Source organism: Oncorhynchus masou, chromosome 10, assembly GCF_036934945.1.
Source record: "Oncorhynchus masou masou isolate Uvic2021 chromosome 10, UVic_Omas_1.1, whole genome shotgun sequence".
Lineage (NCBI taxonomy): Eukaryota > Metazoa > Chordata > Actinopteri > Salmoniformes > Salmonidae > Oncorhynchus > Oncorhynchus masou.
The window spans coordinates 33,686,696-33,709,546 of NC_088221.1; the positions used below are offsets into that span (position 1 = coordinate 33,686,696).

Genomic DNA, 22,851 nt, shown 5'->3' on the forward strand with positions numbered 1-22,851 from the left:
TAAAAAAATAAAAATAAAGAATATACTAAATGTTAATTTATTTCATTTTAGCCATCCCTGTAGCTCCATCAGCTCCTATGGTTACATCTGTAACCAGAGAGAGCATCACTGTAGCCTGGAAGGAGCCAGCCTCCAACGGAGGAAGCCATGTTTTTGGATACCACCTCGAGATAAAGGATAGAAACAGCATCTGTTGGCAGAAGGTTAACAAGACTGTTATCCGTGCCACACACTACAAGGTGCCAAACATAGCTGCCGGCCTCATCTATGAGTTCAGGATCGTTGCAGAAAACGCAGCTGGATGCAGTCCACTCAGCAAGATCTCAGACGCAGTACTTGCAATTGATGCTTGCGGTAAGTCGACTTGGTTACTCTCGTTTTGTGATTGAATACCATTGTGTGACCTCTAAACTTGACAAATCAACTACTGTATCTGAACCTCCACATCTATTTTTTTGCAGAGGCTCCAACCAATGTCAGGATCACTGACATCACAAAGACTTCCATCAGCATCGCATGGCAGAAGCCCAATTATGATGGTGGTAGCAAGATCACAGGATACCTGATTGAGAAGAAAGAGGGCGAGAAAGACAGATGGACGAAGGCCAACTTGACCAACGTTTCCGAAACACATTATACTGTGACAGGACTTACTCAGGATGAGACCTATGAATTCAGAGTCATGGCAAAGAATGCAGTTGGATCAGTTAGCAATCCATCCATCATTGCAGGCCCTGCAACTTGTGTGGATACATATGGTGGGTTATGTTCCAAATATGATAAAAGTAGGAATTTAAGATTTAATTGAACTATGAATTAATGTAATGTTCTTATGTGTTATCTCATAGGTGCCCCTGAGATTGAAATTCCTGATGAATATCGCGAGGTTGTGAAACACAAAGCTGGAACCACTGTCGAGCTTAGATTTGGAATCATTGCCAAACCAGCACCTACAATTGAGTGGTACAAGGACGGAAAGGAACTTGACCCCAGGACCCAGGCTCAGCTGGTACAGAACAACGCTGCTGATAGTTCAACTCTTATCATCAGAGATACCACACGTCTCAACTCTGGAACATATGAAATGAGACTGAAGAACTCTTTGGGCTCAGCATATGCCTACGTCAGAGTACAAATTATGGGTGTGTATTGCTCCTTATCCTTTTTATTTTGGTACCTATATTTAATAATAATAATAATTATACATTGAATTTATAATGTGAGGTGAATGCATTAAGATAAATAAAAACAGCACACATCTAGACAGAAACTGACACATTATTATTAAAGGAGCCAGGAGTCTGAATTGACTTCAGGTGGTCTGTGAGTGCATTCCAGAGTTGGTATTGAAAACCATATGGAAAATGACTCAATAAAAAGTATGTCTAATGTGCGATTGAGCAAAGTGAAAAAATAAATGTCTAATGTTCTGTCATTATTAGATAAACCTGGACCACCACCTGGCGAGATTCAGCTCAAGAAGGTCACTGCTAACAGTATCACCATCATGTGGGATCCTCCAGAGGATGAGGGTGGTGCTATGGTCACCCACTACATTGTGGAGAAACGGGAGGCCAGCAGAATTCAATGGTCCATTATCTCTGAGAATTGGGCGGAATGTATCGTGAATGTCCCAAGACTGATCAAAGGCAATGAGTACATCTTCAGAGTCCGAGGAGTTAACAAATATGGAGTTGGAGACCCACTGGAATCTGAACCCGTAGAGGCAAAGAATGCATTTGGTAAGGATAAAACATATGGCTACCAGCTACCTGAACATATTGTATTATGGTCCTAACATGCTTATATTATTTTGCAGTTCCTCCAAGTCAACCTTCCAAGCCTCAAGTCACCATGATCACACACTCTTCAATGACAGTGGTATGGGAAAGACCTGGAATTGATGGCGGAAGTGACATAAATGGATATTACCTGGAAAAACGAGAGAAGACAAGCTTGCGTTGGTTCAAGGTTATCAAAGACACCATTCGTGACACAAGACAGAAAGTCAGCAACCTGCTCACTGGAAAGGACTATCAGTATCGTGTATGTGCCGTTAACAAGGCTGGAGCTGGTCCGTACTCCAAAGAGTCTGACCTCTTCAAAGCTGCTGACGCAGTTGGTAAGTGATTCTCCTCATTGCAATACTTACATTTGCATTTTTGTTATTGCTCTTATCCTGAGCAACTTAAAGTCAGAACATAGAAGGTTTCATGTTTCTTCTACTACTTGTTATTCCTAATTCTAGACGTACCAGGTGAACCAACCAAACTCAGAGTAGTCGACTCCACCAAAACATCCATCACCCTGGGCTGGGTTGCGCCAGTGTATGATGGTGGCAGCGAGATCACCAGCTACATTGTTGAGCAGATGAACTCTGAAGAAAGGGAATGGGTTGTCATCAGCCACAATGGAGAAGTGAGGACAACAGAGTATGTTGTGAATCACCTGAAACCAGGAACATATTACTTCTTCCGTGTATCCGCAGTCAACTGTCTGGGACCCAGTCAACCAATCGAGATGTACCAGCCTGTTCAATCCAAGGATATTCTTGGTTCGTAATAAAATATTCACAACATTGTATTACTTAACATTGTATTTACTTAACTTACTTAACAAATCTCTTACCTATTTTTCTATCTTTCCCTATCCGTCTAACAGAGGAAGCCGATCTCAATTTGGATGTTCCCATGACAACTCAATACACTGCCAAGGCAGGAAGGGATATTGAGGTGTTTATTCCACTGAAGGGCAGACCTGCACCAAACTGTACATGGAGAAGACATGAGAAGAACATGGCCAGCGATGCAAGATACACTATCACCAGCACAGAACGTACAACAGTTCTTGTCATTCCAAAGGTCACCCGCGACGACTGCGGCAAATACTACCTGGAGATTGAGAATGGTGTTGGAGAGTCCAAGTTCATCACTGTGTCTGTTAAGGTTCTTGACACCCCATCCACTTGCCAGAAACTGATCATCAAGAATGTCACCAGAGGCAAGTTGACCCTGAGCTGGGATGCTCCTCTAATCGATGGTGGTTCCCCAATCACCAACTACATTGTGGAGAAGAAAGATGCTAATAACAGAGCGTATACAGTCGTGTCATCAGAATGCCCCAACACATCATACAAGATTGACGGTCTGTCGGATGAAATCGCCTACTTCTTTAGAGTGTCTGCTGAGAATGAGCATGGTACTGGTGATACATGTGAGACTGCAGAGCCAGTCAGGGCCACTGAGACCCCCGGACCAGTCAAAGAGCTGGTCGTGACAGACGCTACCAAGACATCAGTGACTCTTCACTGGACCAAGCCTGACCATGATGGAGGTAGCCACATTTCAGACTATGTCATTGAGACAAAAACTAAAGAGGACGAAACCTGGACTGTTGCTACAACATGCAAACGTTGCACATGTGAAGTTAAAAACCTGAAGGAAAACTCTGTTGTAGACTTTAGAGTGTTTTCTAAGAATGAGAATGGCAACAGTGACTTCTCTCAGATTGGGCCCATAACAGTAAAGGAGTTCATTATTCCACCTGAGGCCAACATGATAGATTATCCAAATGGCGAACTCTTTGTTCGCGTCGGTCAAAACATCCATATTGAGTTGCCATTTAAGGGTAAACCAAAACCATCCGTTGGATGGATGAAGGAAAACATTCCCTTGAAAGAAAGTGAACAGATTCGCTTCCGTGAAACAGACAACAAAGTGTCTATAACAGTCAGAAGTGCAAAGAAAGAGAATGCAGGCCTATACACATTGATTCTGGACAACAGGCTTATCAAGAACTTCTTTGATATCAATGTGATCACTCTCGGACCCCCCTCTGTGCCAGTTGGACCGGTCCGATTTGATGAGATCAAAGCACAGGGCATCATTATATCTTGGGATGAACCACAGGACAATGGAGGTGGAGACATCACTTGCTACAGTGTGGAGAAACGAGAGACGGCCCAGGCTAACTGGAAAATGGTTTGCTCTAGTGTGGTGAGGACAACGTTCAAGATACCCAACCTTGTCAAGGGCACAGAGTACCAGTTTAGAGTGCGTGCAGAGAACAAATATGGAGTGAGCAATCCTTTGAATTCACCAGACGTGATCGCCCAACACCAGTACATGCCACCAGGTGCACCAGGAAAACCAGTCACATACAACATTACCAGTGATGGCATGACTATCCAATGGGAAGCACCCAGCTTTGATGGTGGCTCACCAATCACTGGCTACCATGTTGAAAAGAAGGACAGAAACAGCCTTCTGTGGACCAAGGTCAATTCCAGCATAATATCTGCCCGTGACTACAGAATCATTCAGCTGATTGAAGGACTGGAGTATTCCTTCAGAGTCTATGCAGAGAATAATGCTGGCCTGAGTCTTGTCAGTGAACAGAGCAAGCATGCCCTTGCAATCTCCCCAGTTGGTGAGTACACAATGTTTATGACTGTCTATGACAGATGTTATAATGTAGCTGTTATAAAGGCTTTATGAATGCATACATAATAGGGGCTATAGTAAAGGGTTACCTTGTTGTTTTTTCCACAATGAACAGTGTGCTATCATGAATGTGATAACGTTATGAGTAAACACTTTACACATTTAGCAACCTGACCTTTCACTTCCCCTTAGATCCACCTGGTACTCCTAACGTCATTGATGTCACACGAGACACCGTCACACTTAAATGGGATACACCCAAGAAAGATGGAGGCTTTAAGATTGTGGGGTACAGTGTGGAGCGACGCCAAGGCAGAGGCAAATGGTTGAGATGCAACTTCACAGACATTAGTGATTTGCAATTCACCATCACCGGACTTTCTGCTGGTGATCGCTATGAATTCAGAGTGATTGCCAGAAATGCTGTCGGCACAGTCAGTCCACCAACGCAGTCTTCTGGCTATGTCATGACTAAAGATGAAAGTGGTAATATACATTATATTAAATATATATTCAATATATTAAATATACATTATACTGTAAATTATACAACCTAAGTTTGTCTCTATGTGATTAAATGTAGCATTAATTGTATGTTTTTGTGTCTTTCTCTGTTTAGTTTCACCCGACATTGAGTTCAGTGCTGATACTGCTCTTGTGTACAAGGCTGGTGAAAACATCAAACTGAACTGCAGTATCACTGGACGACCAGTGCCTCAGGTCATATGGTACAAGAACGGTAAAGAGGTCGACAAGAAGATGTTGATTGATATCACAACTAACATCGGCTCCAGCAGCCTTTTCATCAGAGATGCTGATCGCGACCACCGCGGAGTGTACATGGTGGAAGCCAAGAACAGCTCTGGAACAAAGACAGAGAGTGTCAACATCAGAGTCTCAGGTTGGTTTATAGATACAGTAGATTGTTACATTCTTTAATGTCTCTAAAATTGTGATGAAAATGATTTAAGTGGATGGATTCATGCTTAACCATTAGCAATGCATGCTTTCTTCAGATACCCCTGGACCACCTGAGGGACCAGTGCGTTTCACTGGTATCACTACAGAAAAGGCAACTGTCTGGTGGAACCCGCCAGAGAACGATGGATGTGCTGCAATCCTCTATTATACGGTGGAGAAGAGAGAAACATCTAGGATCTCCTGGGCAATGGTGACAAGCAAGTGTGAAGCTTGTTCATTCAACGCCACCAAGCTGATCAAGGGAAACGAGTACCAGTTCCGTATCTCTGCTGTCAACAAGTTCGGAGTTGGACGTCCACTTGACTCTGATTCATTCATTGCACAGATGCAATTCAGTAAGTTCCACCAACCAACAACTTCTAAAGTGATCACTGACATGTATACTTATGTGTTATTAACTTCAATTATTATGTTTAACACAAACAAATGTTGTTTTGTTTCACAGCTGTTCCAGAAGCCCCAGGAACACCAGATGCCACAAATGTGACTGGAGACACCATCACAATAGGCTGGACAAGACCCAGATCAGATGGTGGAAATGAGATCAAGCACTACATCCTGGAGAGACGTGAGAAGAAGAGTTTGCAATGGGTGAAGGTTTCATCCAAAAGACCAATCACTGAGCTCAGACACAGAGTGACACACCTGACCGAAGGTAATGAATATGAATTCCGTGTCATGGCTGAAAATGGTGCCGGAATCGGACCAGCAAGCAGCACATCAAGACTCTTCAAGTGCAAAGAGCCAACAAGCGCACCAAGTGCTCCTTCACTGGTGAAGGTTACCGACTCCACAAAATCATCTGTCACCCTGGAATGGATCAAGCCTGTGTTCGATGGTGGAATGGAGATAATTGGCTATATCATTGAGATGTGCAAGGCAAGCCTTAATGAATGGCACCAAGTCAATAGAACAACTTGCATCAACACCACATACACCGCTAAAGGTTTAATGGCTGGTGAGGAATATAGGTTCCGTGTGCGTGCAGTGAATGGGTCTGGAAAAGGAGAAGCATGTGCAGTTCCTAATCCAGTGCAAGCTGTTGATAGACTGACGTCACCAGAAATCACCCTTGATGCAGACTTCAAACAGACACATGTCGTGAAGAACGGTGCCACCGTCACTCTTCATATTGCCTTCTGTGGTAAACCAGCTCCGCTGGCGACATGGACCAAGGCAAGTGGAGAACTTGGTGTTATGACAGATGTCAACACAACTGACACATACAGTACCTTGACCATTGAGAGCTGTACCAGATATGACTCTGGGAAATATACCTTATCTCTTGAGAACAACGGTGGCCGCAAATCTATCACATTTACCGTGAAGGTGCTTGATACACCTGGACCTCCAGGAGCTATCAGCTTCAAGGATGTGACCAGAGGAGCTCTGACAATGCTGTGGGATGCTCCAGCCAACGACGGTGGAGCCCGTATTCAGCACTACATCGTAGAAAAGCGTGAGGCTAGTCGTCTCAGCTGGAAGTCAGTCAGCGAAAAATCCTCACGTCAAATGATCAGAATGACCAACCTAGGCATAGGTGTGCCTTACCTGTTCAGAGTCATCGCTGAAAATATGTATGGCAGGGGAGAACCCTGTGAGATGACTGAACCAATTACTGCAACTGAGGTGCCTGCTCCACCCAAGAGTCTTGACGTCATTGACACTACTAATTCCACTGCTATCTTGGCCTGGCTGAAACCTGAACACGACGGTGGCTGCCGCATCACAGGTTACATTGCTGAAGCCAAAGCAAAAGACTCTGATCGCTGGGTTGTTGGCGGTCAAACCAAACTCCTGAAGTTAGTCATTGAGGGCTTGATTGAGAACACAGAATATGACTTCCGCGTCAAGGCTATCAATGAGGCTGGTATCAGTGTCCCAAGAGATGCCTTAGCATCCGTTGTCATCAAGGAGCCTAAGATTGAGCCCACAGCAGATCTCAGTGGCATAACCAACCAGCTCATCACATGCAAGACTCATGATGCATTCACCATTGATATCCCCATCAGTGGCAGACCAGCTCCAAAGGCCACCTGGAAACTGGAAGAGATGAAGCTAAAAGAGACTGATAGAGTGATCATCAAGACTACTACAGAAAGGACCACCCTGGTGGTAAAAGACAGCAAGAGAGCAGACAGTGGAAAATACTACCTCACTCTGGACAATGCCGCCGGAGCAAAGACATTTGCTGTTACTGTCAACGTTGTTGGAAGACCCACTCCACCAGTAGGACCCATTGGAATCTCTGCAGTGTCATCAGATGGCTGTTCATTGGCTTGGACAGCACCAGAGGATGACGGTGGAACGGATATAGACAACTACATCATTGAGAAACGTGAATCTGGATCTACATCCTGGCAAGTGGTGAACTCAAGTTGTAAACGCACCACGATCAAAGTCAGCCATCTGACCAAATACATGGAGTACACCTTCCGTGTCTCTGCTGAGAGCAAGTATGGCGTGAGCAAGTCCATCGAATCCTCAGCTGTTGTCATTGAGCATCCATTCGGTAAGTTCTATGTACCTACATGTGTTAAATCAATTTACATTTGCTGTAATAGTTTGAAAAAGACACCAACAATGAATTGTTTTTATCTTATTCTCAATATCAGTTCCACCAAGTCCACCAACCCGCCCAGATGTGGTGACAGTATCTGCTAATGCTATTGGGATCAAGTGGGATCTGCCATATGCTGATGGCGGCAGCAAGGTGACTGGATACTGGATAGAGAAGAAGGAGAGAAACACCATTCTTTGGGTCAGGGAGAACAAGCTCCCATGCCTGGATACCCAATTCAAAGTCTCCAGTCTCATTGAGGGCCTGGAGTACCAGTTCAGAGTTTATGCAATGAATATTTCTGGTCTCAGCAAAGCCAGTGAGGCCTCAAGACCAGTAGTGGCTTTGAACCCAGTCGGTAAGTGCAACATTCAAAGGACATTTTTCTAAATATTTTGAGTCTCTTTGATCCATGTTGACATTTGACCTTTCTGCTGATTGTACATTCTTATTCTGTTTCCATGTAGATCCTCCTGGTAAACCAGAGGTGACTGATGTCACAAGGTCCTCAGCTACTATTGCATGGGGTATACCATTCAATGATGGTGGCAGCAAGATTGTCGGATACGTCGTGGAGCGCAAGCCATGGAGTGATGATGAGTGGGATGATGCCCACTGGTTGAAGTGTAACTACACCACCATCACTGAGACTCACTTCACAGTCAGAGGACTGGGTGAAGGAGAAATCTTTGAATTCCGTGTCATTGCCAGAAATGGAGCCGGAGTTCACAGTGCACCATCTGAAACAACAGGACCGATCACCTGCAAGGATGAATACAGTAAGTTACTGTTAGATACTGTTAAGTGACTGTTACGTTTACTCGTAGATAAATGTACATTTCACCACATTTCTTTTTTATGATTTATATTTTATTTTTGTCTGTAGCTCCTCCCAAAGCTGAACTTGACAGCTCTCTTGTTGGAGAGCACGTCACTGTCCGGGCTGGGTCAGACCTGGTCCTTGATGGTGTAGTTGGTGGTAAACCCGAACCCATAGTATGGTGGGCCAAGGGTGACAAGGTCCTGGAGCTGGGAGAGAAATACTCCCTGACATATACCAGCTCAAGAGCCATGGCCATCATCAAGTCCTGCAACAGAAATGACACTGGAAGATATGTTCTGACCGCGAAGAACGCCAGTGGAACCAAGACAGTGGCTGTCAATGTTAAAGTACTCGGTAAGAACATGGAAACAAATTGGAGCTCAACAAAATGTCTTCTTACACTGACTATTACCATAATAACACATTTGTATGTTTCAATCTGTATTTCCAGATACACCAGGGCCTCCTGAGGACAAGATCACAATCACCAGGGTGACAGAGGAGAAGTGCACTGTGTCTTGGAAGATCCCTCTGGAGGACGGTGGAGATCTGGTCACTCATTACATTGTTGATAGGCGTGAGACCAGCAGACTCAACTGGGTGATCATGGAGACTGAGTGCAAGACTCTGTCTTGTGTCAGCTCCAAACTGATCAAGAACAACGAGTACGTCTTCCGTGTCAGAGGAGTCAACAAGTTCGGACCTGGTGTGCCCTTGGAGTCCGAGCCTGTCATCGCCAGAAACGCATACAGTAAGTGTGCATCCAGTGGCCATCTCATTTGAGTAGATTCAAAACAATTTTAGTCTGATTCTAAGGCAAACCCTTATTAAACATGATTTTTTTCCCTACATCATTGCAGCTATCCCATCACAACCTGGAGCACCAGAGGTCACGGCTGTAGGAAAAGAGCACGTCATCATTGAATGGATGAAACCTGAGAGTGATGGTGGAAGTGAGATCAAGAATTACCTGGTGGACAAACGTGAGAAGAGCAGCTCCAGATGGACCAGGGTCAATAAGACCTTTACCATCTACGACATCCGCCTGAAGATCTCTGGTCTGCTGGAAGGCAGTGATTACCAGTTCCGGGTTACAGCCGTGAATACAGCTGGAAACAGCCAGCCCAGTGAAGCCTCTCAGTATGCCTACTGTAGAGAGCCAACATGTAAGTTTATTTTATCTTTATTTTACTAGGTAAGTCAGTTTAAGAACAAATTCTTATTTTCAATGACAGCCTAGGAACAGTGGGTTAACTGCCTGACAGATTTGTACCTTGTCAGCTTGGGGATTTGAACTTGCTACCTTTCAGTTACTAGTCCAACGCTCTAACACTAGGCTACCCTCCCGCCCAGTGATCAAACAGTCATTGTCTTATAATCCATCTTTATAATCTTACCGTTTTTGTTTCTAAAAGTTGATTTATGGTTGACTTTTGAAACACTGAAAAACTACTGCTGTTGAATAACCCATACTGTATTTTGTCTTTACCGATTCCAGACACTCCAGCCCCTCCTTCAATTCCACGTGTGATAGATTGCACCAAGCATAGCATTAGCTTGCAATGGACCAGACCAATGTATGATGGTGGTGCTGATGTTGTTGGCTACGTGGTGGAGGTGCTTGAGGAAGGAACCGAGCAGTGGTACAGGGCCACTCAGAAGACTCTGAAGACCAATTCGTTTGTTGCCGCTGGACTTCAAAGCAACAAGAAGTACAGCTTCCGCGTCGCAGGAGTCAATAGTAATGGCACTGGGGAATTCAGCGAACCAAGTGTGGAAATTGAGCCGGTTGAGAAACTTTGTAAGTTTGTTTTTATGCTTTTACTGTCAATACTTCACAATGGCAGCATTAGTAATGTAAATGGTAACTTGGTACAACTGCCGTTTATACCAATGTCTACATTGAAGCCCAGCCACTCGTTTACATTTTTACAGTTTTTATACATATGTTGTTAACATGCTGTCATTTTGGTCCCAACAGCAATCCCTGATCTTGATCTTCCTGATGATCTGAAGAAGACTGTGTGTCTGAGAGCTGGTAACACTCTGAGGCTGTTTGTCAATGTGACTGGAAGACCTGCACCAGTATTGACCTGGAGGAAACCTGGCATTGACCTGCAGAGCCGTGGGTTCATTGATACAACTGACAGTTACACTCAACTGATTGTTGAGAAGGTCCATCGTTCGATTCTGGCAAATACACCATTGAGGCTGAAAATCCATCTGGCAAGAAATCAGCAACCATTCTCGTCAAAGTTTATGGTATGTTATGCGGTTACGTCGTCATACTTAAGATGGTTAAATGATTAAGAACTATCTGTAAACCATATCATTATTTAAAGAATAGTGAATTATATGATCTCTGTGCTGTGAACAGTCAGTTAATCCTTTCTGTATTTTCCAGACACTCCTGGACCACCCGGTTCAGTTAGAGTCAAAGACTACACAAAGGAGTCTGTCGTCATCACATGGGATGTACCAAGTATTGATGGTGGAGCCCCTGTGAACAACTACATCATTGAGAAACGTGAAGCTTCAATGAAATCCTACAAGACCGTTACAACAGAATGCAGGAAGACCTTGTTCAGAATCACTGGCCTGGAGGAATCAGTACACTACTTCTTCAGAGTGTTACCAGAGAACATATATGGTGTTGGAGAACCATGTGAAATCCCTGAATCAGTATTGATCTGTGAAGTTCCCAGCATTCCTCAGGATCTGCACATTGTGGATGTCGCCAAGACCTCAGCAATCCTGAACTGGGAAAGACCTCTTCACGATGGTGGAAGCAGACTGACGTGCTACGTCATTGAAGCTAACATCGTTGGATCAGACAGATGGAGTGCAGTGGCCACCGTTAAACAGTCCATGTCCCAGCACACCGTCACTGGTCTGACAGAGAAGGAGACTTATCTCTTCAGAATCAGAGCTACAAACAGCAGAGGAGTCAGTGAGCCTAGGGAGATTACAGGACCTGTGGTCATTCAGGAACAACTACGTATGTTATATTCTGAATAATATCTGATATATATGGCAGTTAATCTACTTAAAATATGAAAGGTTTGATACATCTTCGAGATGTTCTAATTTTCAAAAACCATCTTTCCTTTTACAGTGGCACCCTATATTGATCTGACCGGCATTCCACAGAAGATTGTCCATGTACCAGCCGGTAAACCAATCAACATCAATATTCCTATAAAAGCCCAACCTGCTCCAGTCTGCAGCTGGTCCTTCAATGGTACAAAGATGAAGGATAGTCTTGACCGGGTTAAGATTGAGTCTAATGGAAAATACACCAAACTGACTGTGCGTGAGACAACCATTGATGACACTGGTAGCTACACTCTTCAAGTGAAGAATTCCATAGGAACTGCAACAGAGATACTCAAAGTTATCATTCTTGGTAAGTGTGTGTGTTCTTGGAAAGCTTCCATACTTGTGTTTGTGCGTTCTTATGTTTTTGTTACTGCGTCATGTATTGGAAAATTCAAAGTACTAACCGTCTGCTTATTTCTATCTAGATAAACCTGGAATACCCATTGGACCAATCACAGTTGATGCTGTTGATGCCACATCGGTAACGGTCAGCTGGGAGCCACCAGAGAAGGATGGCGGTGCCAACGTCAGTGGCTATGTTGTTGAGCAGCGTGACGCTCACCGCCCCGGATGGCTACCAGTGTCTGAATCTGTCACAAGACCCACATTCAAGTTCACCAGATTGTCTGAGGGAACGGAATACGTGTTCCGTGTGGCTGCAACCAACCGCTTCGGCATTGGAGGATTCTTGCAGTCTGAAGTTGTTGAATGCAAGAGTCTCAAGAGTAAGTCATCATAAATCATAAAACACATTAAATTCCACCTTTTGACAATATGTATTATACACTATGATTTAAACACCAAAACAGTGAGAAAAGTGCCCAAATTTGTGGACTTAGTTTTTACCCTTTTTTTGTGATATCCAATTGGTAGTTACAGTCTTGTCCCATCTCTGCAACTCCCGTACGGACTCGGGAGAGGCGAAGTTCAAGAGCCATGCATCCTCTGAAACACGACTCATCCTCCGAAACACGACCACATTGCTTGTTTAACCCGGAGGCCAGCCGCACCAATGTGTCAGAGGAAACACTGTACAACTGGCGACCGAAATCAGCATGCATGTGCCCGGCCCGCCACAAGGAGTCACTAGAGCACGAGGGGCATAGCAGTCACTACAGACGCTGGTTCAACCCCAAGCTGTGTCACAGCCGGCCAAACCTTCCCCTAACCCAGACAATTTTGCACAGCCTCTGTGGATTGAACCCGGGTCTGTAGTGACGCCTCTAGCACTGTGATGCAGTGCCTTAGACAGCTACGCCACTCGGGAGGCCCAGTTTTGATGAAGTCAAAGAAACAAGATGATGGTGGGTGTAACTGATCTAATGTGAAATCTCTAATCTCTCCACAGCCGTACCCAGTGCACCAAACAGACCTGATGTACTGGATGTGACTCATGAAGGAATGACCATCACATGGCAGTCACCAGAAGAAGATGGAGGGTCCCAGGTGTCTGGATACATAATTGAGCGCAAAGAGGTCAGATCTGAAAGGTGGATGAGCATCGTTAAGAACCCAGTCACCATGACCAGATACAGATCATCTGGTCTGTGCGAAGGCAATGAGTATGAGTTCCGCGTGATCGCCCTGAACTCAAGAGGCTCGAGCAAACCCAGTATGGCATCTAAACCAGCTATCGCCATGGATCCCATTGGTATGTATCTGTAATCCTCTACCTTGTTTGTCATGCCCAACATTGGAATAGGCAGTAACTTAAGTCATTATTATTTTTTACTATTTTGCAATGTGTCATTCAACTCAATGATCTATGGGTCCAATTCCGCTGGAACTTAGCATCCATTTTCAAAGATGTATGCATAACTACAACTATTCTATTTGTTGTCTTTATCTAAACAGAGCCTCCTAGCACACCACAGTTCCCCATGGTTACAGACACCACCAGAACTTCTGTGTCTCTGGCTTGGAGTCCTCCTGAGGAAGAGGGTGGTTCCGTCGTCACTGGTTACCTGATTGAGATGCAGAAGGTGGACCAGGTGGAATGGACCATGTGCAACACGACACCCATAAAAATCTGTGAATACACTCTGACACACATGCCTCAGGGAGCTGAGTACAAGTTCCGTGTGATGGCCTGCAACGCTGGTGGACCCGGAGAGCCAGTCGAGATCCCAGGAATCGTCAAGGTTATAGAAATGCTCGGTAAGAGATTAAATATGTGTTTAGAGTGCCATGAAGAGCTGTATTTTGTATTTTGCTTTTGAAGCTTGTGTCAAATGCAAACTAATCTAATGATGTTTGTATGATTCATTTCAGACTATCCTGACTACGAACTGGACCCCAAATATGAGGAAGGCTATGTGGTCAGACAGGGAGGAGTCATCAGGCTGTCTGTGCCAATCAAGGGTAAACCAGTCCCTATCTGCAAGTGGACAAAGGAAGGCCGAGATGTCTCTCACCGAGCTATGATCGCCACCAATGATGATATCACTGAACTTGTGATCAAAGAAGCCCACAGAGACGACACCGGAACATATGACCTGGTGCTAGAGAATAAATGTGGCAGAAAGGCTGTCTACATCAATGTTAAAGTGATTGGACGTCCAGACGCACCGGAAGGTCCCCTTGAGTTTGATGATATCCAGGCTCGCTCCGTACGAGTCAGCTGGAGACCTCCCTCTCAAGACGGTGGCTCTGATATCCTGGGTTACATCGTTGAACGGCGTGAGGTATCAAAGGTAGCATGGTACACTGTGGACTCTAGAGTGGTGGACACAGCTCTGGTGGTCAAGGGACTGAAGGAGAATGTTGAATACCACTTCAAGATCACTGCTGAAAACCAATTTGGTGTGAGCAGATCTCTCAAATCAGATGAATGTGTCACTCCGAAGACACCCCTGTGTAAGTATTATTTTTATATTCATAATTATTTTTCTGCAAATGTGTTATTGTGTTGGTTATCATTCCTCACTTCTTCTATTTACAATTATGCAAATATTTGTTTGTATACAACAGCTCCTCCAGAACCTCCAATCAACCCACCAGAAGTTATGGATGTCACAAAGAGCACTGTTGCTCTATCTTGGGGCCGACCAAAGGATGATGGTGGCGCCCGAATTTCAGGATATTACGTTGAGCGGAGAGAGGTGTCCACAGAGAAGTGGGTGCGTCATAACAAGACACACATCACCACTACAATGTACAGTCTCACTGGACTCATCCCTGATGCTGAATACCTGTTCCGTGTCGTGGCACAAAACGACATTGGTCAGAGTGAACCTGGACCAGTATCTGAAAATGTTATATGCAAAGATCCATTTGGTAAGTATATAATAGGTCTTTTTATTATACATTTAATAATATATAGAAATCATATAAATAATACAGTACATTAAAAGATGAATGATTGCAATTTCATTGTTAACTCTCTCTTTGGATAGACAAACCCGGTCAACCAGGTGAGATTGATATCATCTCTGTTGCCAAAGACTTTATCACTATTCACTGGCTGCGCCCAGAATGTGATGGTGGCAAAGAGATCCTGGGTTACTGGATTGAATTTAGACAGGCAGGAGAAAGTGCCTGGAAGAAATGCAACAAGGAGCGTTCCAAGGACAGACAGTTCACCATGGGTGGTCTGATGGAGGCTACAGAGTATGAGTTCAGAATCCTTGCAGAAAATGAAACCGGAATGAGTAGACCTCGCAGGACTGCCATGGGCATCAAGACTAAACTGAGCTGTACGTTGGTGTAATATTTTAATTGTCAATTATCATAAGATACTGTAAGTGCCTTACATTATGAACATCAGTGCAATGCATCATTGCTTTTCACTTGAAATAATGTTAATTCTCTGATTATATTTCAACAGTGGGAGAGGCTCCTAGTCTCAAGGAAGACATGGCAGATGTCATTGCAAAACTTGGTGAATCAGGAACTCTGACATGCCAGATTATTGGCCGTCCCCTTCCTGACATCAGATGGTACAGATATGGCAAGGAGCTGATCCAGAGCCGCAAGTACAAGATGAGTTCTGATGGTCGCAACCATTCACTGACAGTGGCCACAGATGAACAGGAAGATGAGGGCATGTACACTTGCAGAGCTGTCAATGAAGCCGGTGAAACAGAGTCCAGCGGCAAGCTGCGCTTGCAGGCCACACCTGCTTTCCACCCTGGATTCCCATTGAAGGAGAAATACACTGCAGGGTGTGGAACAAGTCTTCGTCTCCATGTTGTCTACATTGGCCGTCCAATTCCTCAAATCATGTGGTTCTATGCAAAGAAGCCTCTCAACGCTTCTGAAAATGTGATCATTGAAAACACTGAGAGTTACACTCATCTGGTTATAAGGAATGTACAGCGCAAGACAAATGCTGGAAAATACAAGGTGCAATTGACCAACAAATTTGGAACTGTTGAAACCACACTCAAGGTTGAAATTCAAGGTAACAGTTTGTTTCCACAACTATTATTGCGGTAATATCATTGGTAATTGTATAAACTGAACCAATTTTTTTGCTTTGTTTTCAGATAAACCTACCAAACCCGAGGGGCCTATTGTTGTTGATGCTGTGTTGAAGAGTGCAGTGATCATCAGCTGGAAACCACCGAAGGATGACGGTGGATCAATGATCACCAATTACATTGTGGAGAAACGAGAAGCAAAGGAAGGCGAGCAGTGGCAACTTGTGTCATCGTCAGTCTCAGGAAACACTTGCAGGATTCCAAATCTTATTGAAAATGCTGGATACTACTTCCGTGTTTCTGCTCAGAACCAATATGGAGTCAGTGAGGCACTTGAGGTTCCAAGTGTTCTCATTATCAAGAGTCCATTCGGTAAGTATTCTTGCTGACAGTGATAAATATAGCAAATAGATCATGTTTACTGTAACGATTAAGAGAATAAGGCACTTCTATAAGATCAATCTCATTGTTTGTTCCTCAGAAAAACCTGGAATTCCCATGCAGCCTGTTGTCACAGAAGTGACCAAGGATTCTTGTCTTGTGTTCTGGAAACCACCAAAAGATGATGGAGGTGCAAAGATAAATAACTATTTCCTGGATAAACGAGAGAAGAAACAGAACAAATGGATCGCTTGTACATCCAATGAAATCCACGAGACACATTTCTCTGTAAAAGGCCTTCTTGAGGGCTTTGAGTATGAGTTCCGTGTGAAATGTGAAAACATGGGTGGTGAGAGTGGTTGGAGTGAGGTGTCAGAGGCCATCATTCCCAAATCAGGTCTCACAATGAAACCTCCTGTCTTTAGAGAAGAAATGAGGCCAGACATGATTGTGAAGTTTAAGTCCAATGCTACATTTGTCACCAAAATTGTTGGACATCCCATCCCTGCCGTGAAATGGTACAAGAATGGCAAAGAAGTTGTTTCAGATGGAATCAAAATCAAATTGCAAGAATTCAAGGGAGGCTATTACCAACTTATTATTGCTAATGCTGAGGACAGTGACACAGGTGTCTATCAAGTCAGGGCAACAAACCAAGGAGGATCCATCTCTACAACAGTGAATCTGACTGTTGAAGGTAAAAAACAATTGATAAAAATTGATGTTTTTATTTTTAAAAGTTTGAAATCCCTTACATTTCAGAACAAAAGCAGGTCGGTTTGCATTTTATTTGCATTTGTTAAGAATTGATATACTCAAATAATTTATATTCTTTATCTTCTGTCTACTCCAGTTCCTGCCAAGATCCACCTACCTCTAGAATTGCAAGGCATGGGAGCAGTCCATGCTGTCAAGGGTGAAGTGGTTACCATTAAGATTCCAATCAGTGGCAAACCCGACCCTCAAATCCAATGGCAGAAGGGACCAGAGATCATGGGATCATCTGCCCACACTCAAGTGATTGTCACAAGATCATTTACTTCACTCGTCTTTCCTAAAGGAGTTCAGAAGAAGGATACAGGTTACTATGTAATCACTGCCAAGAACCGATTCGGAGCTGACAAACAGACCATTGAAGTTGCCGTGGCAGATGTACCAGATCCTCCTAAGGGCATTAAAGTCAGTGAAATCACTAGAGATTCCATCACTCTAACCTGGAGTCCTCCTGAAAAAGATGGCGGAAGCCCTATCGTCAACTACATCATCCAGAAGTGCCCCACATCAGGTGACAGGTGGATCCTCGCTGGTAAAACCAACCAGCCTAAATACACCATGGTCGCTCTGTTTGGCAAGACAAAGTACCAGTTCCGTGTCATTGCGGAGAACCAGTTTGGTCTAAGCGATCATTCTGAACCAACTGAGCCTGTTACAACAATAGAGGATAAATCTGTTATCAGAAACTACGATGAAGAAGTTGATGAAGCTAGAGAAATCACCAAAGAAGAGGCTCCACATTCATCAAAAATCAAGATGGTGGCTGCCCAGTACACAATATCTGAAGAGCTGGCACGTGCCGGAACATTTGGCATTGTTCATCGCTGTGTTGAAAACAAGTCCAAGAAGACATTCATGGCCAAGTTTATCAAGATTAAAGGTACTGATCAGGAGCTGGTTGCTAGGGAAATTGAGACACTCAATCTTGCTAAACACAAAAACTTCATGTACCTACACGAGTCCTTTGACAGTTTGGAAGAAATGGTCTTGATCTACGAGTTTATCTCAGGCGTGGACATCTTTGAACGACTTGGCACAGGCAACTTTGAGCTCTCAGAACTGGAGATTGTTAGGTACCTGAGACAGGTGTGCTCAGCTCTGAAGTTCTTGCACAAACTCAACTATGCTCATTTTGAAATCAAACCTGACAACATTGTCTACACCACAAGAAAGAGCACAAACATCAAAATTATTGAAACGGGCCAGGCTAGATTACTGACTCCTGGAGAAAATATCAGAATCAATTTCACTGCACCAGAGTACTGTGCACCTGAAGTCCACTGCCATGGTCTTGTCAGCACTGCAACTGACATGTGGTCAGTTGGTGTGCTAACCTATGTGCTCCTCAGTGGACTTAACCCCTTTGCAGCAGAATCAACCACAAAAATGATTGAAAATATCTCAAATGCAGAATACATCTTTGACAGTGAGGCCTTCAAAGAGACCAGCATCGAAGGTATGGACTTCTGTGACAGACTTCTGTGTAAAGACCTGAAGAAACGTATGACTGCTCATGAAGCTTTGGAACATCCTTGGCTTAGGTTGAAGCTGGAACACCTCAGCACAAAGACTATCAAAACTTTGAGACACAGAAGATACTACCAGACATTGGTGAAGAAAGACAGAGAGACAATCGTCTCAGCAGCGCGTGTTGCTTTTGGTGGTGGATTCAGGAGTTACAGAGGTTATGCAGTTGGCAAAGTCAAGATTGCGTACCCTGTAGAAGGTCTGAGAGCCGGTCCAGTCATGCATGGATCTTCAGAGGAAGGTGGGCATGTCAGATTTGTTTGCAACATTGAAAACTACGACGAAACCACAACAGCAATTTGGTACTTTGGCACCCGCCAGTTAACAGCAAGTCACAAATATGAAATCAGCTACTTCAATGGAGTTGCTAGCATCTACGTCAAGGAAATTGAAACATCTGATGATGGTGTCTACAGATGCAAAGTTGTCAGTCAGGATGGTGAAGATAGCACCTATGGAGAACTCTTCGTTGAAACTGTGAGATGCTATCGTGAACACTTTATTGGACGCTCACTTACAAAGAAGAGAAAGCTTGATAAGCAAAGACTTATGCAAAGACCACCAGAGTTCACTCTGCCTCTGTACAACCGCGCTGCTTACATCGGTGAAGATGTTCGTTTTGGTGTAACCATAACAGTGCATCCAGAGCCAACAGTAACATGGTTGAAGGCTGGACAGAAAATCAAACGAGATGATAAGAAGTACACTTTCATTAGTGACAAGGGTCTTTATCAATTGATGATCCACAATCTTGAACTTGATGACGATGCTGAATATACTGTTATGGCCCACAACAAGTTTGGTGAAGATAGTTGCACCGCACGTCTGGCAGTGACACCTCACGCTGTTAGTGAAGACACCATGAGGCCAATGTTCAAACGGCTGTTGGCTAATGTGGAGTGTGTAGAGGGCCATAGTGTCCGTTTTGACTTGAGGGTCTCTGGAACACCTGCACCAACCCTGAAGTGGGAGAAGGATGGCAGGCCATTGGAATTCAACCAACAAATCGCAGTTGTCCAAGAGGATGTAGACTATCACGTTCTGCATGTCAGAGAAACTCTTATTGAGGATTCAGGTCTTTACAAAGTTACCGCAACAAACTCTGTTGGATCAGTGTGTTGCCAGGCCACATTGAAGGTGGACCGAATTACATATAAAAGAAGAGAATATAAGAGTGAGGTGGAACAACAGAAGTATGTTCAACAACAAATTGACAAGACACTGAAAATGGCACAAAGCCTTTCCACCACTGAAGTTACTGGATTCAACCAAGTGGCTCAAGAGGCTTTGAAACATGCTGCAGACATATACAAGCCAGGAGTGAGCACTAAACACTGCGAGGGTGAATTTGATATCACAGAAGAAAAACCATTCGTAAAGATTGAGGAAAGGAAACTTTGCATGCCATATAAAATTCCTGAGCCACGTGTCCATGATGCAAGTGCTCTGGATGAAGACCTGTTGATTAAACACTTTGTACCTTTGTCTGACATGAAGTGGTACAAGAAACTCAGAGACCAGTACGAAATGCCTGAGCGGATGGAGAAGATTGTACAGAAGAGACAGAAACGCATTCGTCTCTCCAGGTGGGAGCAATTCTATGTCATGCCCCTTCCTAGAATCACTGACCAGTATAGGCCTAGATGGCGTATTCCAAAGCTCACACAAGATGACTTGGAAACAGTAAGACCAGCAAGACGGTCACCTTCTCCTGGATCAGAGGCATCCTTCAGATCAAGAAGACGCTCCCTGGGTGATATGAGTGATGAAGAGCTTCTGCAGCCCATTGACGATTACCTCTCAATGAAGAAAGCTGAGGAGGAAAGGCTCCAACTTGACGAGGAGCTTGAACTTGGCTTCTCTGCCTCCCCACAAAGCAGCCCTGTCCGGTTCGAGTTATCTGCTCTGCGTCATGAAGCAAAGAAACATGTTGCAAAAAGAGGAGTATCACAAGTAACCGAGCACAAGGTCAAGAGAACAGAAGTTTCACAGTTCATGAGGAGGAGAAGATCACTGTCTCCTACATACATTGAGCTGATGCGCCCTGTGTCTGAGCTGATAAGAGCTCCTCGCCCATGTCCTCTAGGGCCAGAGGAGATTGTGGAAAGGAGATCACCCACCCCTGAGAGGACACGTCCACACTCCCCCAGCCCCCCAGCTTCAGCTGAGAGATCCTCCCGCTCATCCTCAAGATTTGAGAGGTCAGCCAGATTCGACATCATGTCCAGATACGAGTCAAGAAAGGCTGCACTGAAATCTGAGCGCAAGTACCAGACAGTGACCCAAACACCCTTCAGCCTCGACCACGCCCCACGTGTGACCGTGAGAATGCGTTCTCATCGCGTCCCATGTGGTCAGAATACAAAGTTCACTCTGAATGTCCAAGCGAAGCCTGAGGCTGAGATCCAGTGGTTCCACAATGGACAACTGATTCAACAAAGTGAGAAGTTCCGCTTCACAAACATGAGTGGAGTGCTGTCTATACAGATCTGTGATTGTCAGGCAGAGGACAGTGGCACGTACCGTGTTGTTTGCTCAAACTCAAAGGGAGAAGCGTCCGACTATGGTATCCTTGATGTTTCTGAAGATGAATTCTCCACATATACATCACGTCGTAAAGATGAGGAGGCTCCACAACCATTTGTTCCTGATATCACAAAGACAGACCATTACCACATATCATCCTTCAAGGCAGCTTCCTCCTCAGCAACACACATGGAGGTGAAGGAAAGTAAATCAAAGTTAACTGAAACACGTGAAACATATGAAAGATATGATACATCTGAACGATTTGTATCTGCATCTGAAAAATATGCTGCATCCGCTAAGTATGCATCAACTGAATACTTAACATCTGCAGCATCCTTATCATCAGCATCTTCTGGAAAGTTTGAATTGACTGAAAGATACTTGTCGGGTGAAAGACATGTATCGTCTGAAAGATACGCATCATCAGACACATATGCTTCATCTGAAACAAAAATTAGGGCTATGAAGGAGTCAGAAGTTGAGCAAGTGACTGTTCATAAAGTCAAGTTGACTCTGGCAGCCAGAATAATAACTAAACCACAGTCTGTAACAGTTAATGAGGGAGAGACTGCTCGATTCACTTGCGACATTGATGGCGAACCAGCACCAACTGTTACATGGATGCATGAAGGACAAGTCATTGTATCCTCTCATCATCGTATGGTGTCAACCACGCAGTACAAGTCTACCTTTGAAATTTCCTCTGTCCAATCTTCTGACGAAGGAAGCTACACACTGGTGGTTGAGAATGCTGAGGGGAGACAAGAGACTCGGTTTAGCCTGACAATTTTCAGAGCAATTGTTGAAGAGGAGTTTGTTGTCTCAGTGAAGTCACCAGAGCCTGGATTCAAGTCTCCTGAACGAGTAGCTTCACCTCCCAGTCTTCCCCCAACCCCTACCTCATCAATCAAGTCTCCTGAACCAATCATGTCACCCGCTAGTGGGAAGTCGCCAACCCCATCAATCAAGTCTCCTGAACCAATTACTTCGCCTCCAAGGATGAAGTCCCCTCCCCCAGTCAAGTCTCCTGAGCCAGTCATGTCACCAAAGGGAGTGAAATCACCTCCCAGGATCAAGTCTCCTGAACCAGTTGTATCGCCTCCAAGGGTGAAGTCCCCTCCCCAAGTCAAGTCTCCTGAACCAATCATGTCGCCAAAGGGAGTAAAATCACCTCCCAGAGTCAAGTCTCCTGAACCAGTTGTCTCACCTCCAAGGGTGAAGTCCCCTCCCCCAGCCAAGTCTCCTGAACCAAAAGGAGTGAAGTCACCTCCCCAAGTCAAGTCTCCTGAACCAAAAGGAGTGAAGTCACCTCCC

The 22,851-nt window shown here is 44.4% G+C and overlaps 1 protein-coding gene across 1 annotated transcript in view; it reads left to right on the forward strand.

Moving 5' to 3' along the window:
- Window positions 1–22,851, forward strand: part of LOC135546846 (titin-like) — a 174,075-nt gene that overhangs the window by 148,426 nt on the left and 2,798 nt on the right. The window contains 33 exon segments of the mRNA XM_064975418.1: window positions 52–354; window positions 462–758; window positions 849–1,142; window positions 1,443–1,742; window positions 1,820–2,122; window positions 2,249–2,554; window positions 2,662–4,428; window positions 4,635–4,928; window positions 5,062–5,343; window positions 5,459–5,758; window positions 5,869–7,935; window positions 8,039–8,341; window positions 8,451–8,762; window positions 8,870–9,160; window positions 9,258–9,557; window positions 9,667–9,972; window positions 10,305–10,607; window positions 10,788–10,988; window positions 10,991–11,068; window positions 11,211–11,804; window positions 11,922–12,212; window positions 12,331–12,630; window positions 13,254–13,556; window positions 13,760–14,062; window positions 14,177–14,761; window positions 14,876–15,181; window positions 15,301–15,600; window positions 15,732–16,307; window positions 16,393–16,698; window positions 16,808–17,404; window positions 17,561–21,788; window positions 21,969–22,362; window positions 22,651–22,812. Of these exon segments, the coding sequence (XP_064831490.1) occupies window positions 52–354; window positions 462–758; window positions 849–1,142; window positions 1,443–1,742; window positions 1,820–2,122; window positions 2,249–2,554; window positions 2,662–4,428; window positions 4,635–4,928; window positions 5,062–5,343; window positions 5,459–5,758; window positions 5,869–7,935; window positions 8,039–8,341; window positions 8,451–8,762; window positions 8,870–9,160; window positions 9,258–9,557; window positions 9,667–9,972; window positions 10,305–10,607; window positions 10,788–10,988; window positions 10,991–11,068; window positions 11,211–11,804; window positions 11,922–12,212; window positions 12,331–12,630; window positions 13,254–13,556; window positions 13,760–14,062; window positions 14,177–14,761; window positions 14,876–15,181; window positions 15,301–15,600; window positions 15,732–16,307; window positions 16,393–16,698; window positions 16,808–17,404; window positions 17,561–21,788; window positions 21,969–22,362; window positions 22,651–22,812 (17,852 nt within the window).